Genomic DNA, 27,992 nt, shown 5'->3' on the forward strand with positions numbered 1-27,992 from the left:
ACTAATCTTTATTTTACTTGGCAAAACTGTTTTCACATAATTTAGAAAATATTTCACTTCTCCAGAGCGCAACTTGTCTAATAATCGATTAAACAGCCTGCGCGTTCTGTGTTATTGCTCGCCCGTGCGGCAGGTGGCGGTGTCAGTCGGTCACGCGCTTTGTACACACGATCACGTGTTAGGTTGAAAGTTTGAAAATGTATAATTGATTTCATTCACGCAGTTTTAATAATTCTCTCAAGAGGAAAGCAAGTCTCCGTGAAGCAGTGCGCCATGGATGATATAGAGGAGGATTTTCTGGAGGATCAATGGACTCGGGAACTGGTTAAATCGCCCGTTAACCTCCAAGAGTGGACGGACGACAAAGGTAATGTTCCGATGATATCATATATTAACTTTTTGTTTATGCTGTAAAGTGTTAGATAAAATTGGATATCAAAACATAGTCAATTATGACTGTAGAGCAGAGTGAACACCAGATCTGGGGACCGAGAATGACACAAACACAGAAGTGCAGTTCAGTCAAAGTCAGCTTTATTGGGCTCGTGCCATACGTTAGTTTATATAGCAAGTATATGCATTGAAACCAAATAAAAGAATAGCAAGTCAATATAGAAAAGAAAGGAGACTGTCAGCTTCTCTCAAAGAGTCCATAGAGAGACAAACAACAACATATACCATATGCAACGTTTCTCTTTATGGATAACTATTATGTACTTCACTCTGTAAATTCAAGAAAATGTTTAAAAACAAAGTGATAAACAATTATGTAATTCAGTAGGAATATTTTTCATATGTAAGCTATTGTAATATCTGATGTGTACCATTTGTAATCATGTATGTTTCATTTTGTATGAATCAAATCCAGAGAGGAAAGTGACGCTCATTAATTAATTATGTATTAAGGGTAGGCATAATAAGCATAGGCTTAGAAAAATATAGAAAAGAAAGGAGAGCTTCGCTGAAAGAGTCAATAGAGAGACAAACAACTCCGTTCATAATTATATCATATGCATTGTTGCTCCTACTGGATAATAACTAACACATGCCCTATGAGCCTTTGACTTAACAGGGTGTTTTATTAGATAGACAGAAAAGGAGATGCAAACATATTTATCCTAACATAAAGTCATATCATGTTTAGGAATTCCCACAGAGATCTTCTTCCTCAAGTCGAACAGAAAGTGTCTGAAGCGGATCAGAGATGCGATGCTGTTTCATAACTGGCAGGAGGCTGCGGTTTATTACAACTCGTACATTCAGGCACTGGAGGCCAGGGATAGCATTAAAGTGCATCCAACGGCATCTGAGGTACAACAGCCCTTTACACTCTGTCAAGCCGACTTATAAGCAGCTTAGAGTGCTAAGAGATTTTTTTTTTAATGCATTATGCAACCAGTTTTAAAATGCTTGATTCACTTTTCTTGAATTGAAGAAACATAACATGTGCATTAACGTTATCTCTATTGTTACACTGTTCATTGCATCCATAGCCTGTCACTTAAAGTTGCTAATAAAGCAACAAACAGATTTAATCAATTCATTAAATCAGCGTTGGCGTATAATGCAACAAAGATGGTAAAAGTAAACCGATTTAAATAGACCTACCAATCTCTATAAACAATGATGCTGCCGTGCCGTCTTTCTAAAGTCATTTGTACCTCCTTGTAATTTGGCTCCAAATCTCATGTGAAAATTGTCATTTTGACCCTCTCTACAAAATAGTGAATTACTCAGTATACATTCATGAAATTTAATATTTTATTTATGTCTTGTTTCAGAAAAAATACTTTTTGAGAATTTGAGCCAGGGAAGTTTTTGGAATTTGTACGATTTGACATTGAATGACCCCATATTATGTGCTTGCAAAGTCAAGACAAGTGGGTTGTTACCAGGTCTTGTTCAATATTATTTTTTAAATGAATTGTATAAGGGTTAACATTGTTTTGTAAATATTTTGGATGCATAATTGCTTTTTCAGGCCATGCATCTTTCTTATCATAAAACTGACTTATTTGTATTTTCCTTTTGGATCCTCCTATTTTGTTTTTGTTGCTGTCGTGTGTGTGTTTGCTACTGTACGGATGAAGTGTTTCTCTGCTGACTGCATAATTCTGTCCATCAGATCACATGGAGAATAGGCACAGAAATTCTGCATCATCTCCCTAACGCCACCGCTGAAGATTTCAACGCTGTATATGAACAGTTGAAAAACAATGGAGTCAAAAACTTCTCGAAGGTATGCATTGCATTGCATCACAATGACATCACAGTTTTCCCCAGAGTGGATATATATATATATATATATAATATGAACTAAATGAATAACTTTTTTACTGTAAAGAAACATCACTGAACTTACTTAAGCTGAACTGTGACGCTATTTTCTTCTGGAAACAAACTTTGTTACATTATTTTCCTGTTATCTTTGTAAAGCTGCTTTGAAACAATCTGTATTGTAAAAAGCGCTATATAAAGAAAGTTGACTTGACATTAAGCCCAAACCTCCCCTTTACAACATTTACACTGCATTCAATGCATGCATTTTAATCATTATGTCTTGTGAATGTTGTAGATCTGTTTGGAGCATTGCTTTCATCTCCTACTAAACGGGCAGATGGAAGAAGCCAAACGGCAGCTGTCCATCGGAGAGAGCTGGAGATATGGCAACTTCTCGATTGCTCAGGGTGACACCAAAAAAATCATCCGTGCCTACTGTGGTTTCCTAGATTACTTGAAGTGGTGTGAGAAGAAGTCTTCTACAGCTGGAACCGGTACGAAGATATTTGTGTTATGTTGAACTATTAACCGATAATGTAAAATGGGTCTTCCTAACATCTATATTAAAGGATCAACGTTCAACGACGTAACTCACTGCCTAACTACCATAGTATGATGCATTATTGAAGAAATCAACCAGCTAGTCACGACTGTTGCGTAGTCACACAAATTGGTTGTTCAACAACGTTGGTTAATGATGTCACGTGGAGTAATAACTTCTTTTAACATGTTAGCCAGCAACCCCACTTTTGTAAAAATTCAAAATGGCATACCCACACTAAAACAGTTACAGTTCATGAACCCTTTGCACTAAAAGCACAAATCTGATCTCATTTGAAAGCTGACTCTTGGCAGTTTATTGTAAATTTAGAATGAATTATTGTCATAATGAAAAAAAGTTCTAAATAGCTTCTAAGTTTTGTAAATTAAATTTAATGAAATATCTTGATGACAATAAAATTGAAGTTGTCATTGTATCAATCTAGAAATGCACTGCAGCTAAAGCCACATGTCTGACCATGTTATATTTAAAATCTGAAGATAAGTCTTAAACTCTGTATTTAGTTTAATATTTTTCAAGATCACGTCTATGACTGTATTTTGATTAGACTCTAAAATGCAAACTGATGTTTATTGTCATCTTCTGAAACATTCATTCCGTCTATTGTCTCTTGTTTTGTGGTGCAAACGAGCCCAATTCAGTCTCAGTCTCCCCTGCACACATTCACACCTCTCCGGCCTGGTTATGGCTCTAAATATTATTTTCTTTTGTTTTCATTATAATTACTAACGACTGGCTATTCACGCTGTTTCAATCCATTTTTTCAATTTCTTTTACCCAATTTCTCACTTCATCAAATGCCCTTCTTGAAAAAAGAAAAAACATTTCAGTATGCATTCCTATTTTTTTAAAAAATCATAAAAATAACAGCTAGCCTAGGTGGCTGGTGCATCTTAGGGCCAGCTAGCATGTTAGCTTAGCACACCATCAATACATGACATTTTATTAGATTAAAACCATGTTTTAAATTTTTGTGGAAAACTTTTTTTTCCCCAGTTTTTTTTTTGGTGAATAGAAAGTTCAAAACAACAGCATTACAACAAATGTCTTCACTGTCACATCAGTTTAATGCGTTCTTGGCCATGTTTCTGGTATCAGATGAGGCGAGCAGGAACCATGAGATGCACAGCTACTTCAGATATGCTTCTGTGACCCTGAAGGACATCATCAGTCAGCCTGGAGTCTGGGACCCTTTTGTGTTGAGTTACATTAATGTGAGACACTATCTTACCTTGTGCAATTTGATGATTATCTTTGTTTAAAGGGTTTGTTTAGACCAAAATAACAATTCTGTCGTCATTTACTCAGACTTGTAATGTTCCAAACTCTGTGGACCACAAAAGCAGATTTGTTTTATGAATCTTCACACAGCTTTGTACCATCAAACAAGCTTTAAAAAAGGTCAAAATGCATCATAAAAATAAGTAATATATACCAAGTCTTCTGAGGTCAAATGAGGTATTGTGTGCGAAACAGGCTTAAATGAGTCGTGTTTTAATTTAATTTACATTCACAGATGAGATTTTGTGAGTGCTTAACGGCTAACATTTCAGTCTATTGGTTACACCAGCTATTATACTATTTAAAAGATTTATAATATAATGCACAAGTCTAATGCTGTCTATATGTATCATCCGCTGCAGATGCTGGAGTTTTACGACGATGAGGACGGCGCTCTGCAGATTCTGGAGAATTACGCTTACAACAAGGAATTCCCAATCAATCCCAATTCTCATGTGTACCTGTACCAGTTCCTCAAGAGACACAATGCCCCAGATGACAGACTCATCGGTTCATTAAGGGTATGAAATGCTTCAGCCAATCAGAATGTACATAACGTTTCTATTTAAAATTACTAATTTTATTCTGGTTTCTGTTGCTCAGATTCTGCACACTTTAGTCCCGAGTCATGAACTGATGCTGGATCTCTGCTCTCTCCTGGTGAGCAGCAGTACGTATGACAACTAGACATTTCTGATTGTTTTTTTATCATAATGCTGTGTGATTATAAGGATGTTTTGGGTGGCACGGGATCCTCCTTCACTGTGAGTCTGTTGGATTTATTTGTTGAAATGTATAAAGTAAACCGCTATGATTTAAATCAGTTTCTGCTTCTTCTTTTTTTTTCAGGACTCATGAGCGATCTAGAAGAAGCTCTCACTGTTTCAATGGACCTTCTGGAGTTTTCCAGTTGGAAAACTGACATGAACGCTTGGTCCTGTCTTCAGAACATTATAAAGTTACTCAAACGGAAGTAAGTTGCTGTTAATGTACTTAACAGTATATATAGTACTTAATGTACTATATATATATATATATATATATATATATATATATATATATATATATATATATATATATATATATGGTCTATCAGGCAATGGCTCGTAGGGCAGCGTTTGCAAACGTTTGACTTCTGAGTCAGCTTAACGGTTTAATGATCTAGCTACAGCAAAATCGCTTCGGTGATAGCTAAGCAGTGTTGGGGAAAGTTACTTTTTAAAGCACTAACGCAATATTGTAATGCATTACTTTTCAACGTAACTAATTGCGCTACTTAGTTCCTTTTAAAGAAAAGTAATTTATGTTACTTTTGCGTTACTTTTTCTCGTCTGGGCTTGTTTGTTTATAACAAAAAAGTTATTTCAATTTCGGTCTGAAAGGGCTTTTACTTTTGTCCAAAAATATAAGGCTGAAGGAAATGCAAATTCACACAGTAGAGGGCGCAGCTCAAACAAACCTTTCAGCTGTGCTGATATTCTGGATCACGGAAGAATAAGATCAAAAGCGGACACTCAACTGAGACTAAGATGCAGTAGAAAAAAAGTTTAACACTTACTTTACTAATAAAATATAAAGTCGTTTTTGCTTATGGAACTGAATTATCAAAGATCAACAGGTACATTGTTCAATGAAGTGATGTTAAATAAAACAAATATTTTTAAGCATTTAATTATTGGAGGTTTGCGTATCATTCTGATTTTGCATTTCACTGATTTTATTCATTTTGAGGAATACTGAATCTTTTTTTGTCCAAGTGAGGTGAGTAAATGCATGTTCACATTGAGTCTAGAACGACAACAACATTATGTTTACGCTCATCGGTATAGTGCCGATACTGGCCCAGAACGCTAGATTGGAGATGGGAGGGGAGAAAAAAATATGACCCGATACCTATCCAACAATGCTTGTATATTAGCATTTCCCTTGCTGCGACATCCAGTTAAGCGGTGCAGCCTGCAGATTGGGCGGTTTTGCAATCTATTTTGCTGGCAAAATGGGTTTTGGGCGGGTGGATAAAAATTGGGCTGGTTTCGGATCAGTTCGGCGTGTTTTTGTAGCCGAAACACCGGCACTTCATATCGTTCTTTCGGCGAACGTCACAGCAGGCGCGTAGTCTGTCTCACTCACACACACAATCACACACACACACACACACACACACACACACACACACGTGCTGACGTGCCCCCTAAACTCACAACAGACACTGCTTCCCACTACCTTCGGTGTACTATAAACACGGTTTTGCAATCCGTCTCCTCAGTTTATAAACCGTAGGCTGTAAACTGTACACAAGATTTTGACGCATATCCAAGCAACGGTTTATGCAGAGTGTGGAGCGCGCACTGCCTGGCACTGAGCGTGGGTGGGAACACTTGCGTTTTCCTTGTGGAACAGTGTAAACAACTTAAAATACTCTATCATTCTGGTCATACAGAAAATAACTTATTTATATATAACTTACGTCAATATTTATTTTTTGCGCAGCCTTTGGTGTGCATACAGTTCAAATTCAAATTTTGGTGTTCAACTTTGCGTTTTAAAAATACAACAACCGTTAATTTTTCGTTTTAAGGGTTAAAAAAGGAGAAACGAATGGACACAAAAGTACACGGATCAATGGGTAATTTTCAAGCTTGTTAATGATTAACTTTAAACCTGTTAGTAGCTTTAAGTACTGAAGTAGCCTTGCTGTATTTTTTTTAGTGTTTGAATAAAGGGTGGCACTGGCAGTCTTTCATAATCAACTGTTGTTGTGGACCATATACTCGAAGTATTTGTTCTCCATTTGAGTGAGATGTTTTTAGGTTGCTAATTGAGCAAAGCTAATTGAGCATATCTTCCATATATTTTATTAGTATTAGTCCAAGAATATAATAGAATAAAATTAAATAAAAATATCGCATTGATATCGGTATCGACAAATAGCCAAAGCTGTGGCATTGGTATCGGAAGTGAAAAAGTGGTATCGGTACATCCCTAATTAAAAGCCATTTGTGTGGTGTGGCTTTTGTGTTCATGGTTAAGTTCTATTCTAATTTACATTCCCAATGAAAAACAAGTGCTCTAGCGCGACAATCTTGCCTATAAATAGTGTTGCGCGCCTTCTTATCAAATTCAAATGACCATCTTCTCCTCTATTTTGCTTGGGAATAGGGATGTGACGGTGAGGATATTTTCCCACCGGTTAATCGACGTGTGACAACACCGGTATCACCGGCGGAGGATTTTAAATCACTAATTTAAAGGCAAACATAAAATGCGCGCGATTGCACGGGCATATATAATGGTACGGTCGTGCGGAGCAGCACTGTTTTGTTATTGTGCCCTGAATTGGCACTAATTCGAAAACGAAACTAATGAAACTCGCATTGACATGCGATCTGACCAATCAAAATCCACCGTTTTTGTCCGACAACGCAGTCAGGAGACTTAGTAGATTAACGTCGGATTTGAATTTGGCTTAAACTGAGGTAATCTGTCACGACACATTAAAGAGCCACAAAACGGTAGGCCTATTTATTGTTTAATTTTCTTTGACTGACCAAATTTGAAAGTTGAGACTTTGTTCGATATTAAATATTACCTGCTCAGTCCAGTCTTTCAGCGCGTTGTCAGTGTCCTCTATTTTTCACTGCTTGAGAACAAGGGTTGTATCCGAAATCGCTCCCTAAATCCTCATTCACTAAGTAAGGCTTATTCCCTACGTTAGTCCACTAATACTGTTCACTTGAAGGAGTGAATGAAAACGAGTGAGCGAATTCGGACAGCCGTCGAGCGTACATAAGCTGTACACTCGCTAATGCAATGCAATGTAGATGAATAAGTGCACTCAATAAGGTCCACTATGGTTTCTCACAAATCTCTACGTTCAAGACTTTATTTAAATAATTTAAGACTCTTATGTGGACACTTGACAAAACAGACATTTTGGCATAATTTGTGTGTGTTATGGTTTGTTCAAAACCGAAAGAGAACTCGATACTGGCGCGTGTCTTTTCTGTGAGTCGTGTGTGTGTGTGTGTAATAGGCAGGACTTCACGGATACTGCGTAATTGCGTTAAATTTTTTTAACGCTTTAAACTTTTTTTTTCTTTTTTTTTCTTCTTTTTTGGCGGTGTCACGGTGGGCAAGTGATGAAACCGGTGTTGCCACTGAACACCGAGTAACACCGACTACCATAGAAAGCCTACTTGGGAACTTATTTGGTCGGAACCAAAGTTTACAGGACTGCGTTCTTTGGAATCCTCTCAAACGGGGCACTTCTACATTCCGATTAGTTGCTGCCGAACCGCGTCATAGCTCATTACCATAAAGTTGACCAGATTTCAACTCTCCTCGACGCTCTCACCGTCCAAGGTGCGCCGCCCTCACCGGGGCTATTTTGCTTGGGAATAGGGATGTGACGGTGAGGATATTTTCCCACCGGTTAATCGACGTGTGACAATACCGGTATCACCGGCGGAGGATTTTAAATCACTAATTTAAAGGCAAACATAAAATGCGCGCGATTGCACGGGCATATATAATGGTACGGTCGTGCGGAGCAGCACTTTTTTGGTATTGTGCCCTGAATTGGCATTAATTCGAAAACGAAACTAATGAAACTCGCATTGACATGCGATCTGACCAATCAAAATCCACCGTTTTTGTCCGACAACGCAGTCAGGAGAGTTAGTAGATTAACGTCGGATTTGAATTTGGCTTTAACTGAGGTAATCTGTCACGACACATTAAAGAGCCACAAAACGGTAGGCCTATTTATTGTTTAATTTTCTTTGACTGACCAAATTTGAAAGTTGAGACTTTGTTCGATATTAAATATTACCTGCTCAGTCCAGTCTATCAGCGCGTTGTCAGTGTCCTCTATTTTTCACTGCTTGAGAACATGGGTTGAATCCGAAATCGCTCCCTAAATCCTCATTCACTAAGTAAGGCTTATTCCCTACGTTAGTCCACTAATACTGGGGCTCGCCGCCGGCTCTCATTGAAAATGAATGGCTTCCGGCCACTTTGATTCTCTCGCCTGCGGCGGTGTGAACGCACAGTAACATGCGTTATGAAAAAGTAACTCAGATATTTAGCTGCAAATTGAAAAAGTAATGCGTTTCTTTACTAGTTAGTTGATAAAAAGTAATCTGATTACAAGGCTCAAGTTACTTGTAATGAGGTCACCCAACACGGTCTGTATTTAATTACTACAATAGTAATTTCTCACTGGAAATGACATCAAAAGTGGAAAATGTTGGTCAAAATGTATATTTACACACAAACTGACCAACAACCGCTACTTTCAGAAGCCATCTTAATTTTTTTAGGTCAACTGTCACCGAATGGAAAGCACAGATTTTTTGCTATATCAAAGGCAGTGAAGGATTCATCTGTGCTAGGGCTGGGCCGATAGACACATCGTCTATGTCTAACAGATATTACGATGTTGAGCCGGCATCGCGATCTCCCCCATGTTTCCATGGTGACGCATCATGCTTTACACATGCAGAGAATGTCTAATAAGGGGTGAACTTCTACTCTCAGTAAACTTCCGGCTTCTGAACTGGTTGCAGTTCCACTCTGGCTCCATATGAGGGCGCTCACAGGAAGAGTGCAGAATGAATGGAGATCTATGGAGCTATACCCTTCAAAATCCACTTTTCTCAGGATATAATTTTTTGTTTAGTAATTTGAATGTTGTATTCGAAAGGAGATTCAAGAAAATTACTCATTGCTGGGTGTTCGTTTTTTTTTTTTTTTTTTTTTTAGTCACTTATTTGCTTTAAAAAGTCTTTTAAAATGTCAGTGACGTCATATACACCGTATGACCAGAGAATCTGCTTTACGGCAATCCTTCAGTCACTTTGGTGCTTTCGCGCTCTGCACTTTCTTTTCTCTCGAGGCATAGACAACACAGCTGACACAGGTAAATACACGTGCTAGAAGAGTTTTTGTTTTGTTGTTTTAAAACACCACGCCGAAAATACACACATTCTGTGGATGCCACGATGCCATCAAGCGGTATCTCTGGACGTAATCAGTCCTTCACTGACCAATCAGCTTTCATTACCAGAAAGCTAGCATGTAATGGGCAACAACAACTCAACCTGTAAGAAATAGAAAGGACATAAGTACTCGTTCATTCAACTTTCGACCTATAACCCATGTTGAACTTGCAAAATCTACAATCAAATCTGAAATTTCTCAACGGCAATCGATGAAAGAGACAAATTTAGCTGTCTAGCTCCATAAACTCCCATTCATTTTGCACTCATGGGCGATTGCCCCCAGTGGAACTCTGGTGGAACTACAACCAAAATTCGGTACAATAGGACTTAATCGGGAGTGGCCAGGCTCTCCGTAGATGGGCTCTGGTACGTGTTTAACCAAAATAGCGCTGTCTGACAGATTTAGCGCTTTTATTTCTAAATATTAACAAACTTGCTTACCACCACATCATCAACTATCTTATAATGTGATTCTCAAATACGTATGAGTTTTTGTTGTTTAAAAACCTTTATAAATGATCTTGATCTGTAACGTGAGATGGGCGCCGTCTCTGTTTGTCGCATAAAATTCGTGCCTGCTGCATCTAGTTATACACTTGAACACTTTCGGTGCTGATCCACTTGTCCGTGCGACACTTTTGTGGCGCCGCACTCCACTTTATTTCTATAGGTGACGTCACGCGACTTTAAGGCGCCCGCAGACAAGTGGATCAGCACCGTTTGAATCCATTCACGCGCCAAGAGTGAAATTGACGCGCGTAAAAAACAAAAGTTTGAAGTGAAAATTAGGCGAAACCTGCAAAATTTGAAAGGCGAAGGTTGATCGAGCATTCATCGAGTGAGTCGCCGCTCTGGAGAGCATAACAGTGGTGTAGGGATAATCGTCGGCGTATTTGGGTCCACCAGACCCTTTGGAGGCGAACCCAGTTTAGCGAGTTTCACCATTTGCTCCAAGAGCTGCGCCTGGATGACGGCCGCTTTCAGCGGTACTTCCGCCTGTCCCGCGGCCATTTTGATGTTGTCCCGCATCGGAGCGAGGATCACCCTCGCCCTCACCCACCTAATCTGTAAAAAAAAAATTCTTTCTTTTTTTCTCACACAACACTGTCCAGACATGAACTATGTTCTTGCACTAAACTGTTGATTGTCTTTACATTTGAATAATAATAATGTTTCATATAATCTAGATTAGATATGAAATAAATAGCATTCAATACAAAATGAATGTCTCATATTAAAATCATGTTTTTATGTGATAAAATATATTACTCACCAAGGGACAGCAGCAAGCTGGCTCCTGATTGGTTAACGCGGCACGAACTGATGCAGAAGTTCAGATTTTTCAACTCGGGCGGCAGACGCGTGTTAAGTCTTTGCATTGACTTAACATTAAAATCACTTGCGCCAGACGCTCTATTAGTGTCTATTAGACCATTAGTGGTCAGCCGCTGCAGAGCGTGCCAAAATCGAAATTGCTAATGAGATATACTGTAGAGGAAAATATCTAGTGGAAAATGAGAATTTTAGGGTCATTCTAACTGTATTCTATAGGCATCGTGCAGTGAGTTTTTGCTCTGCTTCATGTTCATCAATCAACTGTATGAAATGTAAGGTGAACTACGTTGGGGTGGCCAGGGTGTGTTAAATGCGTTTAACGCATTAGATTTCCGTGAAACTAATTAAATAAACATATAAATTGGGGATGTCAATTTAACACATCTATATATATATTATATAATGCACTACTAACCTACTTAACCAGGCCCCACCCCTTTATTCTGTGTATGAATTATTTAAATGAGGAATATTGTGACGTGTTTGTTCCCGGAAGAAACTCAAAACTACCATGGAGGCGTTTCATAAGTTCAGAAACATGGATATAGAGAGTAACTCCCGCTGGAGGGACTTTGTGCTCAAACTGCAACATTACACACTAAAGAAAGATGAACATGTGAAAAGCATCATAATCTCTAATGTTTCTTCTGATGTTGATTTGCACTCGTTTAGAAAGCGCAAGGATTTTGTGTTGAAGGAATGGCACGCCAGGCGATCGCTGTGGTTCTCCATTCACTTCAGAATCCCTTTAGCCAGGAAAGACATGCTGGAGAACGTCGATCTTCTGCAGATCAAGAGTGACGTTTTAAAGCTTCTGGGTGAACACTGTAAGTACATGATTCTCTTTTTCCAGATGAAAAGATCAAGTTTCCATTCAGTGTCCTCAGTAGAACCAGAACAGAAACCTTTGGGTCTCAGTTTATGTGTTGAGTCTGTAGGTTGTGTTCAGACCATTCCTGACATGAATTAAAACCTGTTTTGTCTTTTGACTGGGTAACACTTTAGTTCGATAGTCCACTTTAGACATTCTAGTACTAACTATACATAACTTTGCAACTTTGTCAACTAACTGTCTTTAGATATTATGATGCTATATATTTTGATGCTCCCCCAACAGATATTGTACTGACTATAAGTAATTTGGCAACTGCAAGTCAACTTATTCTACTAACCCGAACCCTAACACCTAACCATAACCTAACAGTCCACTACAGTCTACTAATACTCTAATGAGAGTTAGTTGACATGTAGTTGCAAAGTTACTTATAGTTAGTAGAATGTCTAAAGTGGAACCTTTGACTGTGACATTTAATAAGATCCTGACATTTTTTTTTCTTTTCACAGTTTTAGAATACAGAAGATACGCTCAAAACTTAGAGAAAATATCTGAAATTAAAATAGATGTATGCCCATTCAGAAGAATCAAGACAAGGACGAAGAAATGGAGAGAGGAGCAGGAGAAAAAAAGGATTGAAGAGGAGAAGAGGAAAAAATTGATTGAGAAGTTGAAGAAAAAGATTAAGAAGAGAAAGATTGAAAAGAAGAAAAAGATTGAGAAGAAAAATATTGAGGAGAAGAAAAATATTGAGAAGGAGAAAAAAAATATTGAGAAGAAGAAGAAAAAGATTGAGAAGAAGAAAAAGATTGAGGAGGAGAAGAAGAAAAAGATTGAGGAGAAGGAGAAGAAAAAGATTGAGGAGAAGGAGAAGAAAAAGATTGAGGAGAAGGAGAAGAAAAAGATTGAGGAGAAGGAGAAGAAAAAGATTGAGAAGAAAAAGATTGAGGAGAAGGAGAAAAAGATTGAGGAGAAGGAGAAAAAGATTGAGGAGAAGGAGAAAAAGATTGAGGAGAAGGAGAAAAAGATTAAGAAGAGAAAGATTGAGGAGGAGGAGAAGAAAAAGATTGAGGAGGAGAAGAAAAAGATTGAGGCGGAGGAGAAGAAAAAGATTGAAGAGGAGAAGAAGAGAAAGATTAAGAAGAGAAAGATTGAGGAGAAGAAAACGATTGAGGAGGAGAAAAAGATTAAGAAGAGAAAGATTGAGAAGAAAACGATTGAGGAGGAGGAGAAAAAGATTAAGATGAGAAAGATTGAGGAGAAGAAAACGATTGAGGAGGAGGAGAAAAAGATTAAGAAGAAAAAGATTAATAATGAGAAGGAGAAGAAAAGGTTGGAGAAGAAGAAAAAGATGAAGAAGGCAAAAATGGAGAAGGAGAAGAAAAAGAAGATGGAGAAGAAAAAGAAGATGGAGAAGAAAAAGAAGATGAAGAAAAAGAAGATGGAGAAGGAAAAGTTGATGGAGACGGAAGTGGAAAATGTAGAAAAATACATGAAAAAGAAGACGAGGAAGTCTAAAGACATTGTATAAAAAACATGTAAAATTGAGATTTTTCTAGATTTGTACCAGACAGCGTTTCAGTTGTCCAAGTATGACACCAGACTCCTCCTCTAAATACTGTGAGACTGAAAGAACTGGAAGAGAGGGCAACTCTCTGAGAAAAGAATTAGCATCACCATCTGAGACGCAAGTCTCACCTCAGAATACATCTCTCTCCCTCTTCCCCCACTCCCTCTCTCAGGCTGACATCACCAAAAATCACCCAAAAATCTATATGGTTTAATGTGAATTTTTATCATTCAGTATTATACGTTTAGTATCATTTGAAATGTCTCTGGGGATGAGACATTTGTACCAGTCGCACAAAGAAGTAACCCAAGGTAATAAAGTTCTTAAGAGTTTAGAGACATCTGGCAGACCGAGGACAGTGTGTCTTCCAGGCAAATGGTATTTCGCTCCCTAAAGGTGTAAACTCTGGATGCAAATTCCCATTGTTAGCAAACGTTTCCATGTGAAAGAAGTTTCTGTCTATGTATAGAAATGCAACAAGAGGCTGAGGGTGATTTGTAAGGTCATGTATTTTATAATCTTCTCTCTTTATTCCAGAGCATTTGATGTTTTGTATTTATTATCTTTGAAATGATTATGAAATTGGCATGATACATTTACCTGAAATAATACATTATTTGACTCAAGAATTGTTTTCCCAAAACGTTCAAGTGTATGCAATCACGGGGGCTATATCAAAGGATCTTTTGATTGTGTAAGCGTGATATATTTATATAGTGTGTTTTTATTTAGGAAGATATGTATATTTATATATTTGTAATTAATATATATTAGATATCTCTGTGCCCAAGTAGCAGTGCTTCTCCTGTGCTTCACCCCAATATAGTCCCAGGTCAATCTCTGCCTACGAAATCGCCTAGTCTTAATCTGCACTGCTATTTGTACTCGTTGTGAATAAGCAGGCCACAAGAAGTAATTTGTTTGTTTTTTAATCACTTTTACCAGGGCTCTCAAGTCTCATGCATTGGGCGTGAGACACACGCATTTCAACCCGTTCACACGCCACACCTTGTATTTCTCACGCTGAGGAGTAAGGGAACTTGTCCCGCTATACAATTAATAGACGAGGCGCAGGCAAACGGAGGAGTTCTCTGCCGAGTTCATAGCATCTGTCTCGAGTTATACAGAGTTAAATGCTAGCTACCAGCCAATCAGAAATTAGAATTAGTTGTTTCCGGGTAAATTATGTGTTCCCGCTTCAAGCTCGTTCGTTACTAGACAACACGCGCACACACGGAGTGGAAGTTGAAAGAGCACGATCTGATGAATGCGGTTTGCGGACATCTTCATTTATTTTATTTTATTTTTTAGCATTTTGATTTTACGATTCCTGGACGATATCTCTTGCCTGTGATTAAAGATAGTGAGAGCTGATGTTGAGGAGTATAGCCAAATTCGTGCTAAATTATTTTTGATGCATTCAAAAACTCTCCAACTGTTTTTAAAGGGGTCATCGGATGCAAAATACACTTTTATATGGTATTTGCAAATAAATGTGTCTTTGCAGTGTGTGGACACAATCACCATGCAATGAAAAAAATCCATTCACTTTTTTTTAATCCTCAAAAAGTTGTTGCTCATTATCATTTAAAGAGACATGCACCGAAACGGGTCACTGTGAACAGAGCTGTTTTTGAAGAGGTAAAAAGGGTGTTGTTTTACACAACCATTGAGAAATTTTAACCAAAGTATGTTACAAACTTTACATGAAGACCCAAAAGAATCATACCAACTTGTGGAAGATGGGCATCCGATGACCCCTGTAAAGGTGACCGGTTTGGGTGTTGACATACATCCTCAGGGCAAGTTGTTATGACACAATGTTATGTACATTGAGCACTGATGTTCAGTTGGCTTGTTTGGAGTCAAATTTATTTTTATTTTTCAATAAATTTGTATTTTTTAAATATAACTATTTATTTTAGTTGGATGAATTTGTCTTTTTATCAGATTTAACAATTGTTATAATTTCCATTTGTGCTGGTCAATTATGAACAATAGGCAAAATTGAACTGCTAGCAAAAATTGAAGCGAATTTGGTTGGGTCGAGGGACCGCTGCTGCAAATATTTGGGTGGCTCCTCCCCTAAATCTCACTCTAAACTTTTGATAAAACTTGAGAGCCCTGCTTTTACTCACGATATGCTATCCGGCAACAAAGGATTCCATTCATTATGCTAAGCTAAGCTAGCGTCGGCGTTGCCAGACTAAGACAATGCATGCACTGAGACAAAAAAGCGTTTGCCCACCAATCTAAATGTAGGGGAGATGGTGAAAAACCCCTATTTCAAAAATTGTGGCGTGTTCCTTTAAAGCCCTGTTGGGAAAAAGAGAGGAAGAAAACTAAACGTTTCGGATGGACAGTAATACAAAAAGCAACAGAACTTAAATTTAATCAGTTAAAAGTTAGTCCAACTATACCGCTACCAGTAATAAAACATTGGTTTCTTTCAGATGCTACAGTAGATTTTACATTGTTAGAAAAGAAAAACAATGTTCAGACATATTATATAGCCTATAATGAGTACCACAGCTACGTTCAGATCTACACAGACGCATCAATGAGTTTAGACAATAAGGAAGGAGTTGCTTTTACTGTACAGTTTCAGTTATCAATAAGGAAAAGGATCAGTAATGAGTTATCTGTTTATGCAGGGAAAATTATTGCATTATTACTAGCAACACAGTGGATCGAGGAGATACCTTTGAAATCAGTTGTTTGTTCAGACTCAAGTTGGCTCAATCATTGGCTAGCTTACACTACAGTCATTCGGAGACCAGGCATTTTACTAGAAATACAGTGAACATTATACAGAATTCAAATAGTTTTATGGGTACCGCACATATTGGTATCCTAAGAAATGAAATGGCAGATGAAGCAGAAAAAGAAGCCATAAAAAACAACAACATTAATTTAAGTGTTCGTATAAGAATGAAATCAAGAGTATTATTAAGGAAAGGTTGAAGGTAAGGTGGCAAAAACAATGGGATATGGAGAAGAAAGGTCGATGGTTTTACAGAATTCAAAGGAAAGTGGGAGAGATTAGATAATATCAAGGATGAGATTTGGACATAAGACTAAACTACACTATAAAATGGGTAAACATGATACGGGAAGGAGTGAATGTTGTGGGAAACGAACGTGTTATGCTATACTGTCAGAAATACGATCCTGAAAGAAGGATTCTAATGCAAAATCTAGAAAAAATAGAAATATTTTACAAAATAACTCGGGAAATTAATGTTATAGTTTTATTTTTCAGAATCTTAGAATAACTAATTTGCGGGAGAGGATAAAATATTGTATGTCATTTTGATCGTCACTCCATACCAGTCGGTGGCGGTAATACACCATTTTGTTGTTTGTCAACCACCAATAAAATCTGAAAGAAGAAGAATTTAGGTTTATTTAATTCACGCAGTCTTCTCAAGAGGAAAGCAAGTCTCCGTGAAGCAGTGCGCCATGGATGATATAGAGGAGGATTTTCTAGAGGATGAATGGACACATCGGGAACTGCTTAAATCGCCCGTTAACCTCCAAGAGTGGACGGACGACAAAGGTAATGTTCCGATGATATCATATATTAACTTGTTGTTTATGCTGTAAAGTGTTGGATATCAAACATGGCCAATTATCACGGTAGAGCAGAGTGAACACCAGATCTGGGGACGAGAATGCCACAAACACAGAAGTGCAGTTCACTCAGTCGGCTTTATTGTGCTCGTGCCATAGTTTATATAGCAAGTATATAAGTTATAGTTATGCATTGAAACCAAATAAAAGAATAGCAAGTGAATGTAGAGAAGAATTGAGACTGTCAGCTTCGCTCAAATAGTCCATAGAGAGACAACAGCGACAATTTATTTAAAAAAGGACTTTGGAGACAAACAACACACGCACAAACGGCGCAGCGTCATATAATGTCTCTGAACAGGTTCGCGCCCAAATTTAGGGGAAAATAAAAATACTTCCCATAGACTTCAATACAAAATAGCGTCACAAAACAACGTCCGTACACAGCCGACAGGCGTGAATAACTTAAGAAATCACTAGGATTAAACATTTCAAGTAATTATATGTCCACCCTGCCTGCAATAGAGCGTGAAAGATGCATCAGCAAACTTAATTTGGACAATTTAAAAACACGTCCCTTCATTCTCCCAGCGTCAAATTCGGTCAAATTGGTGTAACGACCCACCCAGTGGCCAGAGGAGTCTTACCCGGACATTTCCCCGTCGTCGTACCTCATCGAGTCACCATGGTAAGCCAGTGAATGATTCTACTTAGTTTTTTAAAGTAAACATCTTTAAATATATGTATTATGTCTTATAATATACATTAAAATATATCATATAATATATAAACCCCTCTGGGTGGGGTTGTTACACCAATTTGACGCTGGGAGAATGAAGGGACGAGTTTTTAAATTGACAAATTAAGTTTGTTGATGCATCTTTCACGCTCTATGGCAGGCAGGGTGGACATATAATTACTTGACATGTTTTTTTATATTAGTGATTTCTTAAGTGATTCACGCCTGTCGGCTGTGTACGGACGTTGGTTTGTGCCTTTATTTTGTATTGAAGTCCAGTTTGTTTAGTTTAATTTGTTTAGTCTAGTTTGTTTTCCCCTAAAAGGGGCGGGGACGAACTATTTCATATGCCATTGAAATGCTATATGCAACGTTTCTCTTTATGGATAACTATTGTGTAGGCTACTTCACTCTGTAAATTCAAGAAAATGTAAAAAAAAAAAAAACGTTATAAGGTGATAAATAATTATAGAAATCAATAGGAATAATTTTCATATAAAATCAATTGTAATATCTGATATGTGTACCTTCATGTATGTACTTTTAGGAAATTGTCTTATGTAGCTGTTTGTTTATTTTGTAAATATTGAGTCAAATCCAGAGAGGAAAGTGACGCTCGTTAAATAATTATGTGTTAAGGGTAGGCATAATAAGCATAGGTTTCAGCCTACTCCGTTTTCGGTTATTATGTATATTATTTTCGTTACTTTGGAAAATTATCTGTGATGACCGAAATACATTTTTGTTGAATTGAATTTAAATTGAACTAACTTGCGTTATGAGTGTGTGACTAAACGGGGTGTACAAGAAATGATTAGATGGACAGAAGAAGAGATGCAAACATGTTTATCCTAACGAAGTCATTTCAATACTACATTTATTTTCATGTTTAGGAATTCCCACAGAGATCTTCTTCCTCAAGTCGAACAGAAAGTGTCTGAAGCGGATCAGAGATGCGATGCTGCTTCATAACTGGCAGGAGGCTGCGGTTTATTACAACTCGTACATTCAGGCACTGGAGGCCAGGAATAGCATTAAAGTGCATCCAACGGCGTCTGAGGTACAACAGCCCTTTACACTCTGTCAAGCCGACTTATACGCAGCTTAGAGTGCTAAGAGATTATTTTTACGAATTAAGGATCCTCCAATTTTGTTTTTGCTACTGTACGGATGAAGTGTTTCTCAGCTGACTGCATAATTCTGTCCATCAGATCACATGGAGAATAGGCACAGAAATTCTGCATCATCTCCCTAACGCCACCGCTGAAGATTTCAACGCTGTATATGAACAGTTGAAAAACAATGGAGTCAAAAACTTCTCGAAGGTATGCATTGGGTTAAAGCTGCAGTAGGGAGTTTTGAGAAAATGTTTACTTAGCCTGAAAATTTGAACAAGCACAACTTACAGGTCCAACCCCCTTGCTCTCTGCTGCACCACAGCCCTCCCTCCACAGCTCCCCTCCCACAGCTCCTCTCCCACAGCTCCTCCCTCCACAGCTCCCCTCCCACAGCTCCTCCCTCCACAGCTCCCCTCCCACAGCTCCTCTCCCACAGCTCCTCCCTCTACAGCTCCTCCCTCTACAGCTCCTCTCCCACAGCTCCTCCCTCCACAGCTCCCCTCCCACAGCTCCTCTCCCACAGCTCCTCCCTCTACAGCTCCTCCCTCTACAGCTCCTCCTCCACAGCTCCTCCCTCCACAGCTCCTCCCTCCACAGCTCCTCCCTCCACAGCTCCTCCCCCCACAGCTCCTCCCTCCACAGCTCCTCCCCCACAGCTCCTCCCCCACAGCTCCTCCCTCCACAGCTCCTCCCTCCACAGCTCCTCCCCCCACAGCTCCTCCCTCCACAGCTCCTCCCCCACAGCTCCTCCCTCCACAGCTCCTCCCTCCACAGCTCCTCCCTCCACAGCTCCTCCCCCACAGCTCCTCCCTCTACAGCTCCTCCTTCCACAGCTCCTCCCTCCACAGCTCCTCCCCCACAGCTTCTCCCCCCACAGCTCCTCCCTCTACAGCTCCTCTCTCCACAGCTCCTCCCTCCACAGCTCCTCCCTCCACAGCTCCTCCCCCACAGCTTCTCCCTCCACAGCTCCTCCCTCCACAGCTCCTCCCTCCACAGCTCCTCCCTCAGCTCCTCTCCCACAGCTCCTCTCCCACAGCTCCTCTCCCACAGCTCCTCTCCCACAGCTCCTCTCCCACAGCTCCTCTCCCACAGCTCCTCTCCCACAGCTCCTCTCCCACAGCTCCTCTCCCACAGCTCCTCTCCCACAGCTCCTCTCCCACAGCTCCTCTCCCACAGCTCCTCTCCCACAGCTCCTCTCCCACAGCTCCTCTCCCACAGCTCCTCTCCCACAGCTCCTCTCCCACAGCTCCTCTCCCACAGCTCCTCTCCCACAGCTCCTCTCCCACAGCTCCTCTCCCACAGCTCCTCTCCCACAGCTCCTCCCTCTCCAGCTCCTCCCTCTCCAGCTCCACAGCTCCTCCCTCCACAGCTCCTCCCTCCACAGCTCCTCCCTCCACAGCTCCTCCCTCCACAGCTCCTCCCTCCACAGCTCCTCCCTCCACAGCTCCTCCCTCCACAGCTCCTCCTTCCACAGCTCCTCCCCCCACAGCTCCTCCCCCCACAGCTCCTCCCCCCACAGCTCCTCCCCCCACAGCTCCTCCCCCCACAGCTCCTCCCCCCACAGCTCCTCCCCCCACAGCTCCTCCCCCCACAGCTCCTCCCCCCACAGCTCCTCCCCCCACAGCTTCTCCCCCCACAGCTCCTCCCTCTACAGCTCCTCCCTCCACAGCTCCTCTCTCCACAGCTCCTCCCTCCACAGCTCCTCCCTCCACAGCTCCTCCCCCACAGCTCCTCCCTCCACAGCTCCTCCCCCACAGCTCCTCCCCCACAGCTCCTCCCCCACAGCTCCTCCCTCCACAGCAGGACCACCGATGACGGCGGATTATAAACAGTTATGGAACATTCACTAATAGGGACGAAACATCAGCGGTGTATTTCTGCAAATGGCAATAGGACCACGGGGAGGAGCTAGAGGAGCTTGATTTTTTTCACGGATTATCCTCCCCCACAGCTCCTACCTCCACAGCTCCTCCCTCCATAGCTCCTCCCTCCACAGCTCCTCCCCCACAGCTCCTCCCTCCACAGCTCCTCCCCCACAGCTCCTCCCTCCACAGCTCCTCCCCCACAGCTCCTCCTCCACAGCTCCTCCCTCCACAGCTCCTCCCCCACAGCTCCTCCCCCCACAGCTCCTCCCCCCACAGCTCCTCGCTCCACAGCTCCTCCCTCCACAGCCCCTCCCTCCACAGCTCCTCCCTCCACAGCTCCTCCCTCCACAGCTCCTCCCCCCACAGCTCCTCCCTCCACAGCTCCTCCCCCACAGCTCCTCCCCCACAGCTCCTCCCTCCACAGCTCCTCCCTCCACAGCAGGACCACCGATGACGGCGGATTATAAACAGTTATGGAACATTCACTAATAGGGACGAAACATCAGCGGTGTATTTCTGCAAATGGCAATAGGACCACAGGGAGGAGCTAGAGGAGCTTGATTTTTTTTCACGGATTATCTGTCTCATATTCTACTGTCAGGACATAATGACAGTTTTAACAAATATTTGTTTACAAAAGTTACCTACTGGAGCTTTAAGAAGTCCAAACCTCCCCTTTACAACATTTACACTGCATTCAAGGCATGCATTTTAATCAGTTGGTCATGTGAGGGGTGTGAAGTAACGAATTATAAATACTCACGTTACTGTAATTAAGTGTGTATATCTATCTATCTATCTATCTATCTATATATATAGATTTTTCTTTATTTATTTTTTTGAAATTGTACTTTGAGTAGTTTAAAAATGGCGTACTTTTACTTGAGTAAATTTCAAGTGATGTATCGGTACTTTTACACGGCTATTTTCCTTCCGTTTGTGGTCATTACTCGTTACATGCTGGTTTTAAAATTTAATTTTTATCCATTAACTTTATTGGATTGGATATTTCTTTTGTAAAAGTTTCCTCTGATATACTTCCCTATTTAATGCACAATTTTCATTGCAAATTTTATTATGAGTATTACAATTTGAGTAAATGTAGCTGTGTAAAATGTAAGGGATGATGCCACCCTTCTAGAACAATGTGCATTTACCTTTACAGTGTAACATATTTAATGGCATGGATTTACAGTGTAATTAATGTAAGCTCACTGTCTTAGCCTTTTTCAGTTTATTAGGTAAACTGATCATATTAGTGATTCTCATTTCTTTATCAAACCACAAAAACTGGTGCTGTTTTGGAGAGAAATTGGGTATTTTTTAATCTCTCTATTTAACCCATCTCATGGTGTGTGATGCTGAACTGTCGTGTGAGTTTCTAAACGTTTTTGAATTCTTTGCACAGTTATGAACATTGATATTTTATGTGTACCAATAGCATGATCAGGCTCAGTGGCCTTACACCTTTTTTTTTTCAAACAATATAATTTAAATGGATTTTGATGCATTTTAAAAAGATGGATGATAGATATTCTTCAATCTTTCTGACAAAGAACAAAAGATAATGTGAATTACAGTATGTACAATGTTTTTTTAAATGTATTAATTGTAGTGCACAGTGTTTATTATAAGGGGGCAGAATCCGCAGCTTTTTTTGAACAAGTACTTTTTACTCTACTCACTTTTTGGAATGTAATCGTACTTTTACTTGAGTATGTTTTTCCTCCACTGTGTGAATGTTGTAGATCTGTTTGGAGCATTGCTTTCATCTCCTACTAAACGGGCAGATGGAAGAAGCCAAGCGGCAGCTGTCCATCGGAGAGAGCTGGAGATATGGCAGCTTCTCGATTGCTCAGGGTGACACCAAAAAAATCATCCGTGCCTACTGTGGTTTCCTAGATTACTTGAAGTGGTGTGAGAAGAAGTCTTCTACAGCTGGAACCGGTACGAAGATATTTGAGTTATGTTGAACTATTAAGTGGACTTCAAGATGTTCGTTAACTTTTTATCCATAAGCAAAAAACGCAAAAAAACTTAGATGTTAGTATATCACAAACTGAATATGTGCCAATTTCTTTTCCTTTTTCGTCCTTAACTTTGTTTACCGTGCATTTAGGATATGTATAAGGTTCGAAACTTCATTAAAACAGTATCTGAACTCTATAACCTTAGATCTATTGTTTATTTCACATACTCTCGAACCAGTAAATCAAAAAAAAAAAGCATTCTGGGATGAACGAGCGTAGCAGAATATTCAGAAAGACGCTCTCCGCTCTGGAGAAAAATATTACCGCTCAGTGACACTGATGCAGAGAATAACTCAAAGTGCTCAAATAGCATCATTACACTAGAGAAAGTTGTTAAAAATCATAGGTCCTCTTAGAAATTTAATTTATTTCTTCAGAAATCATTCTTAATATGCTGATTTGCTGCTCAAGAAACATTTCTGATTATTATCATTGTTTAAAACGGTTGTGCTGCTTCATATTTTTTGGAAACCTTTTTATTTTTCAGGATTTTTTTGGTGAATAGAAAGTTAAAAAAAACAGCATTAAAACAAATGTCTTCACTGTCACTTTAATCAGTTTAATGTGTTCTTGTCCATGTTTCTGGTATCAGATGAGGCGAGCAGGAACCATGAGATGCACAGCTACTTCAGATATGCTTCTGTGACCCTGAAGGACATCATCAGTCAGCCTGGAGTCTGGGACCCTTTTGTGTTGAGTTACATTAATGTGAGACACTATCTTACCTTGTGCAATTTGATGATTATCTTTGTTTAAAGGTTTTTTTTAGACCAAAATAACAATTCTGTCGTCATTTACTCAGACTTGTAATGTTCAAAACTCTGTGGACCACAAAAGCAGATTTGTTTTAAGAATCTTCACACAGCTTTGTACAATAAAACAAGCTTTAAAAAAGGTCAAAATGCATCATAAAAATAAGTAATATATACCAAGTCGTCTGAGGTCAAATGAGGTATTTGTGTGCGAAACAGGCTTAAATGAGTCGTGTTTTAATTGAATTTACATGCACAGATGAGATTTTGTGAGTGCTTAACGGCTTACATTTCAGTCTATTGGTTACACACAGCTATTATACTATTTAGAAGATTTAGAATATAATGCACAAGTCTAATGCTGTCTATATGTATCATCCGCTGCAGATGCTGGAGTTTTACGACGATGAGGACGGCGCTCTGCAGATTCTGGAGAATTACGCTTACAACAAGGAATTCCCAATCAATCCCAATGCTCATGTGTACCTGTACCAGTTCCTCAAGAGACACAATGCCCCAGATGACAGACTCATCGGTTCATTAAGGGTATGAAATGCTTCAGCCAATCAGAATGTACATAAAGTTTCTGATTAAAATTACTAATTTTATTCTGGTTTCTGTTGCTCAGATTCTGCACACTTTAGTCCCGAGTCATGAACTGATGCTGGATCTCTGCTCTCTCCTGCTGAGCAACAGTACGTATGACAACTAGACATTTCTGATTGGTTTTTAGCATGGTGCTCGTCCTCCACTGTAAATCTGTTGGGATTATTTGTTAGATTCATCACCCACCAGTAACTGAAATGTATAAAGTAAACCGCTTTGATTTAAATCCGTTTCTGCTTCTTCTTTTTTTTTCAGGACTCATGAGTGATCTAGAAGAAGCTCTCACCGTTTCAATGGACCTTCTGGAGTTTTCCAGTTGGAAATGTGACATGAACGCTTGGTCCTGTCTTCAGAACATTATAAAGTTACTCAAACGGAAGTAAGTTGGGTTTTTTCTTTAATGTGTTTTTATTATATAGAAATATAATGACTAAAACTGCCAATAGGTGGCAGTAAATGAGTAAGTCATTGGCTGCAACTGAAAACTTAGGCAGCGTTTGCACACGTTTGACTTCTGAGGAAGCGTAACGGTTTAATGATTTACAGCAAAATAGAGCGCTTTGGTGATAACGAAGCGAATATTTAATTACTACAATAGTATTTTCTTGCTAGAAATGACATCAAAATTGAAAAATATTGGTCAAAACATATTTAGACACGAACTGACCACCAACCGCCACTTTCAGGCGCCTTTTTTTTTTTTTTAGCTCAACTGTCACTGAATGGAAAGCACAGATTTGTGGGATATCAAAAGCATTGAAGGATTCATCTGTGCTGCCTTCAGGAATTGATCAGATGAAGGGATCTCAGGAGGTGAAGCCTCTGAAGGCATTTATCAGCTTTCAGATGCAACCGTAGGGCCTATTTTAAGGATCTAAGCACATGGTCGAAAGCGCAAGGCACAAGTTCACTTAGGGCGTCCGAATCTACTTTTGCCAGTTTAACGGCGGGAAAAACGGTCGGCACGCGCAGCGCATGGTCCAAAAAGGTTTTCCCTATTCTCTTAATGAATAATGTGTGGGTTTTGGGCATAACGTGAAATAAATCAATCAGAGTCTCATCTCCCATTCCCTTTAAAAGCCAGTTGCACTAACTCCATGGTGGATTCGCTTTTTACATGGAGGAATTTGCAAGCGGAACGACTGAACGCTTCTCCAGAGCGCAAACGTGTGTGTGTGTGTGTGTGTGTGTGAAGACCATTTACAGGACAAGCCGGATTCCACCATATCTTTATGTACACAATATAATCTTTTACATTGTAATCCATTTATTTTTAAAATTTGGTATGTTTGTGTGCTGCTGTGTGTGTAATAATCAGAGTGTTGTAGACCCGCCTAGGCACACATTACTAACGCGCTGTTTAAATAACAAGAAATATTGAGCTATTGACCACCAAAAACCTGGTCTAAAGTCAGTCTATTTCAGTTCCTCAAATTAGCATCGTGCTAATGCGCCTGAACACACCTCGTTTTCAGACCAGCCGCCCATGGGGCGCACAGATGGGCGCAAATGCATGTGCTATTTAAACAACGTAGCGCAGGACGTAAAAATGATAACTGTGTCGGGCTAAAACTAGCAAAACACACTTTCGTCACGCCTGGCGCTGCATTGTGCCGGGTGTATGATAGAGCCCATTGAGTCATTCATTCGATTCGTTCAAACGGATCATTCATTCGATTCGTTCAAACGGATGATTCGTTCACAAATTAAGTAAATGGTTCTCTTTATGAATGAGTCAATGAATCAGTGTTTCAACCGATTGATTCGCTCAGCTTGGATTTATTCCGAAATTAAACCGCTGTATGTTCCTTGGAGACGCACAACGGTTTTACTCTGGGTTTAGGTAATATTTTTATTGTCAAAATTGAGCAAAAACAGACAATATTGTATCCAAAATATAACAATATTAATTTATTGAACTGTTGTTTAAAATCTAGATAACATTGGCACGTGCTATTTGGGACAAAATGGCTCTTGTGAGATCTTGCATTCGTTACTCGTGTGATATTGTTTAAATATATCATATGATATAAATATGAGACCAGAAAACTCATACAGGGGCATTTTTGCTCTAATATCTTGAATTTTAGGGTAATTCTTATTGTATTGTATACGCTTCATCATCACGCAGTGAGTTGAACTACGTTGGGGCGGCCAGGGTTCGTTAAATGTTAATTTGAACGTATTCTTCTTTCCTGTAACTAATTATATGAACACGTTAAATTGACAGCCTTAATTTTTATATATATTATATAACACACTACTAACTATTTCTCTATTTAAATGAGGAATATTGTGACGTGTTTGTTCCCGGAAGAAACTCAAAACTACCATGGAGGCGTTTCATAAGTTCAGAAACACGGATATAGAGAGTAACTCCCGCTGGAGGGACTTTGTGCTCAAACTGCAACATTACACACTAAAGAAAGATGAACATGTGAAAAGCATCATAATCTCTAATGTTTCTTCTGATGTTGATTTGCACTCGTTTAGAAAGCGCAAGGAGTTTGTGTTGAAGGAATGGCACGCCAGGCGATCGCTGTGGTTCTCCATTCACTTCAGAATCCCTTTAGCCAGGATAGACATGCTGGAGAACGTCGATCTTCTGCAGATCAAGAGTGACGTTTTAAAGCTTCTGGGTGAACACTGTAAGTACATGATTCTCTTTTTCCAGATGAAAAGATCAAGTTTCCATTCAGTGTCCTCAGTAGAACCCGAACAGAAACCTTTGGGTCTCAGTTTATGTGTGGAGTCTGTAGGTTGTGTTCAGACCATTCCTGACATATTTAAAGGTACATTGTGTAATATTTCTGAGGATCTATTGACAGAAATGCAATATAAGATCCTTAAAAATATAAGATCCATCCTAAAAATCACACACTGCACCTTTAATAAGACTGTGACGTATTTAATAAGGTCCTGAACATTTTTTTTTTTCTCTTCACAGTTTTAGAATACAGAAGATACGCTCAAAACTTAAAGAGAATATCTAAAAGTAAAACAGATGAATGCCCATTCAGGGAGGGGATGAAGAAAAAGAGGAAGGAAAAGATGGAGGAGAAGAAAAAGATGGAGGAGAAGGAGAAGAAAAGGTTTGAGAAGAAGAAAAAGATGAAGGAGAAGAAAAGGTTGGAGAAGAAGAAAAAGATGAAGGAGAAGAAAAAGATGGAGAAGAAAAAGAAAAAGAAGATGGAGAAGGAAAAGTTGATGGAGACGGAAGTGGAAGATGTAGAAAAAACATGAAAAAGAAGACGAGGAAGTCTAAAGACATTGAATAATAAACATGTAAAATTGAGATTTTTCTAGATTTGTACCAGACAATGTTTCAGTTGTCCAAGTATGACACCAGACTCCTCCTCTAAATACTGTGTATCTGCTCATGTTGAGCTTCACTTTGAATTACAGTTTTTCTCATTCACTTTGGCACATTTCTCGAGTCATCCT

The 27,992-nt window shown here is 39.5% G+C and overlaps 1 protein-coding gene across 1 annotated transcript; it reads left to right on the forward strand.

Moving 5' to 3' along the window:
- Window positions 1-27,966, forward strand: LOC143728672 (TATA box-binding protein-associated factor RNA polymerase I subunit A-like). The gene is made up of 11 exons (XM_077219513.1): window positions 1-367; window positions 1,145-1,311; window positions 2,126-2,239; window positions 2,576-2,774; window positions 3,941-4,056; window positions 4,486-4,644; window positions 4,727-4,793; window positions 4,973-5,096; window positions 12,133-12,287; window positions 12,805-13,627; window positions 27,677-27,966. The coding sequence occupies exons 1-11, from the start codon at window positions 274-276 to the stop codon at window positions 27,789-27,791; spliced, it is 2,133 nt and encodes a 710-aa protein (XP_077075628.1). The 5' UTR covers window positions 1-273; the 3' UTR covers window positions 27,792-27,966.
- Window positions 27,967-27,992: the final 26 nt, after the last annotated feature.

The sequence above is a fragment of the Siphateles boraxobius genome, unplaced genomic scaffold (genome assembly GCF_051911475.1).
Source record: "Siphateles boraxobius isolate OS27281-9 unplaced genomic scaffold, OSU_SipBor_1 8, whole genome shotgun sequence".
Taxonomy (NCBI): Eukaryota; Metazoa; Chordata; class Actinopteri; order Cypriniformes; family Leuciscidae; genus Siphateles; species Siphateles boraxobius.

What these genes read in the sequence shown, in the direction of transcription:
- LOC143728672 (XM_077219513.1), top strand. Translation starts at nt 274, where the DNA reads ATGGATGATATAGAGGAGGATTTTCTGGAGGATCAATGGACTCGGGAA. An exon ending in TTGTGTTGAGTTACATTAAT is followed by an intron (nt 4,057 to 4,485) that starts GTGAGACACTAT and finishes CATCCGCTGCAG; the next exon opens with ATGCTGGAGTTTTACGACGA. An exon ending in GACTCATCGGTTCATTAAGG is followed by an intron (nt 4,645 to 4,726) that starts GTATGAAATGCT and finishes TCTGTTGCTCAG; the next exon opens with ATTCTGCACACTTTAGTCCC.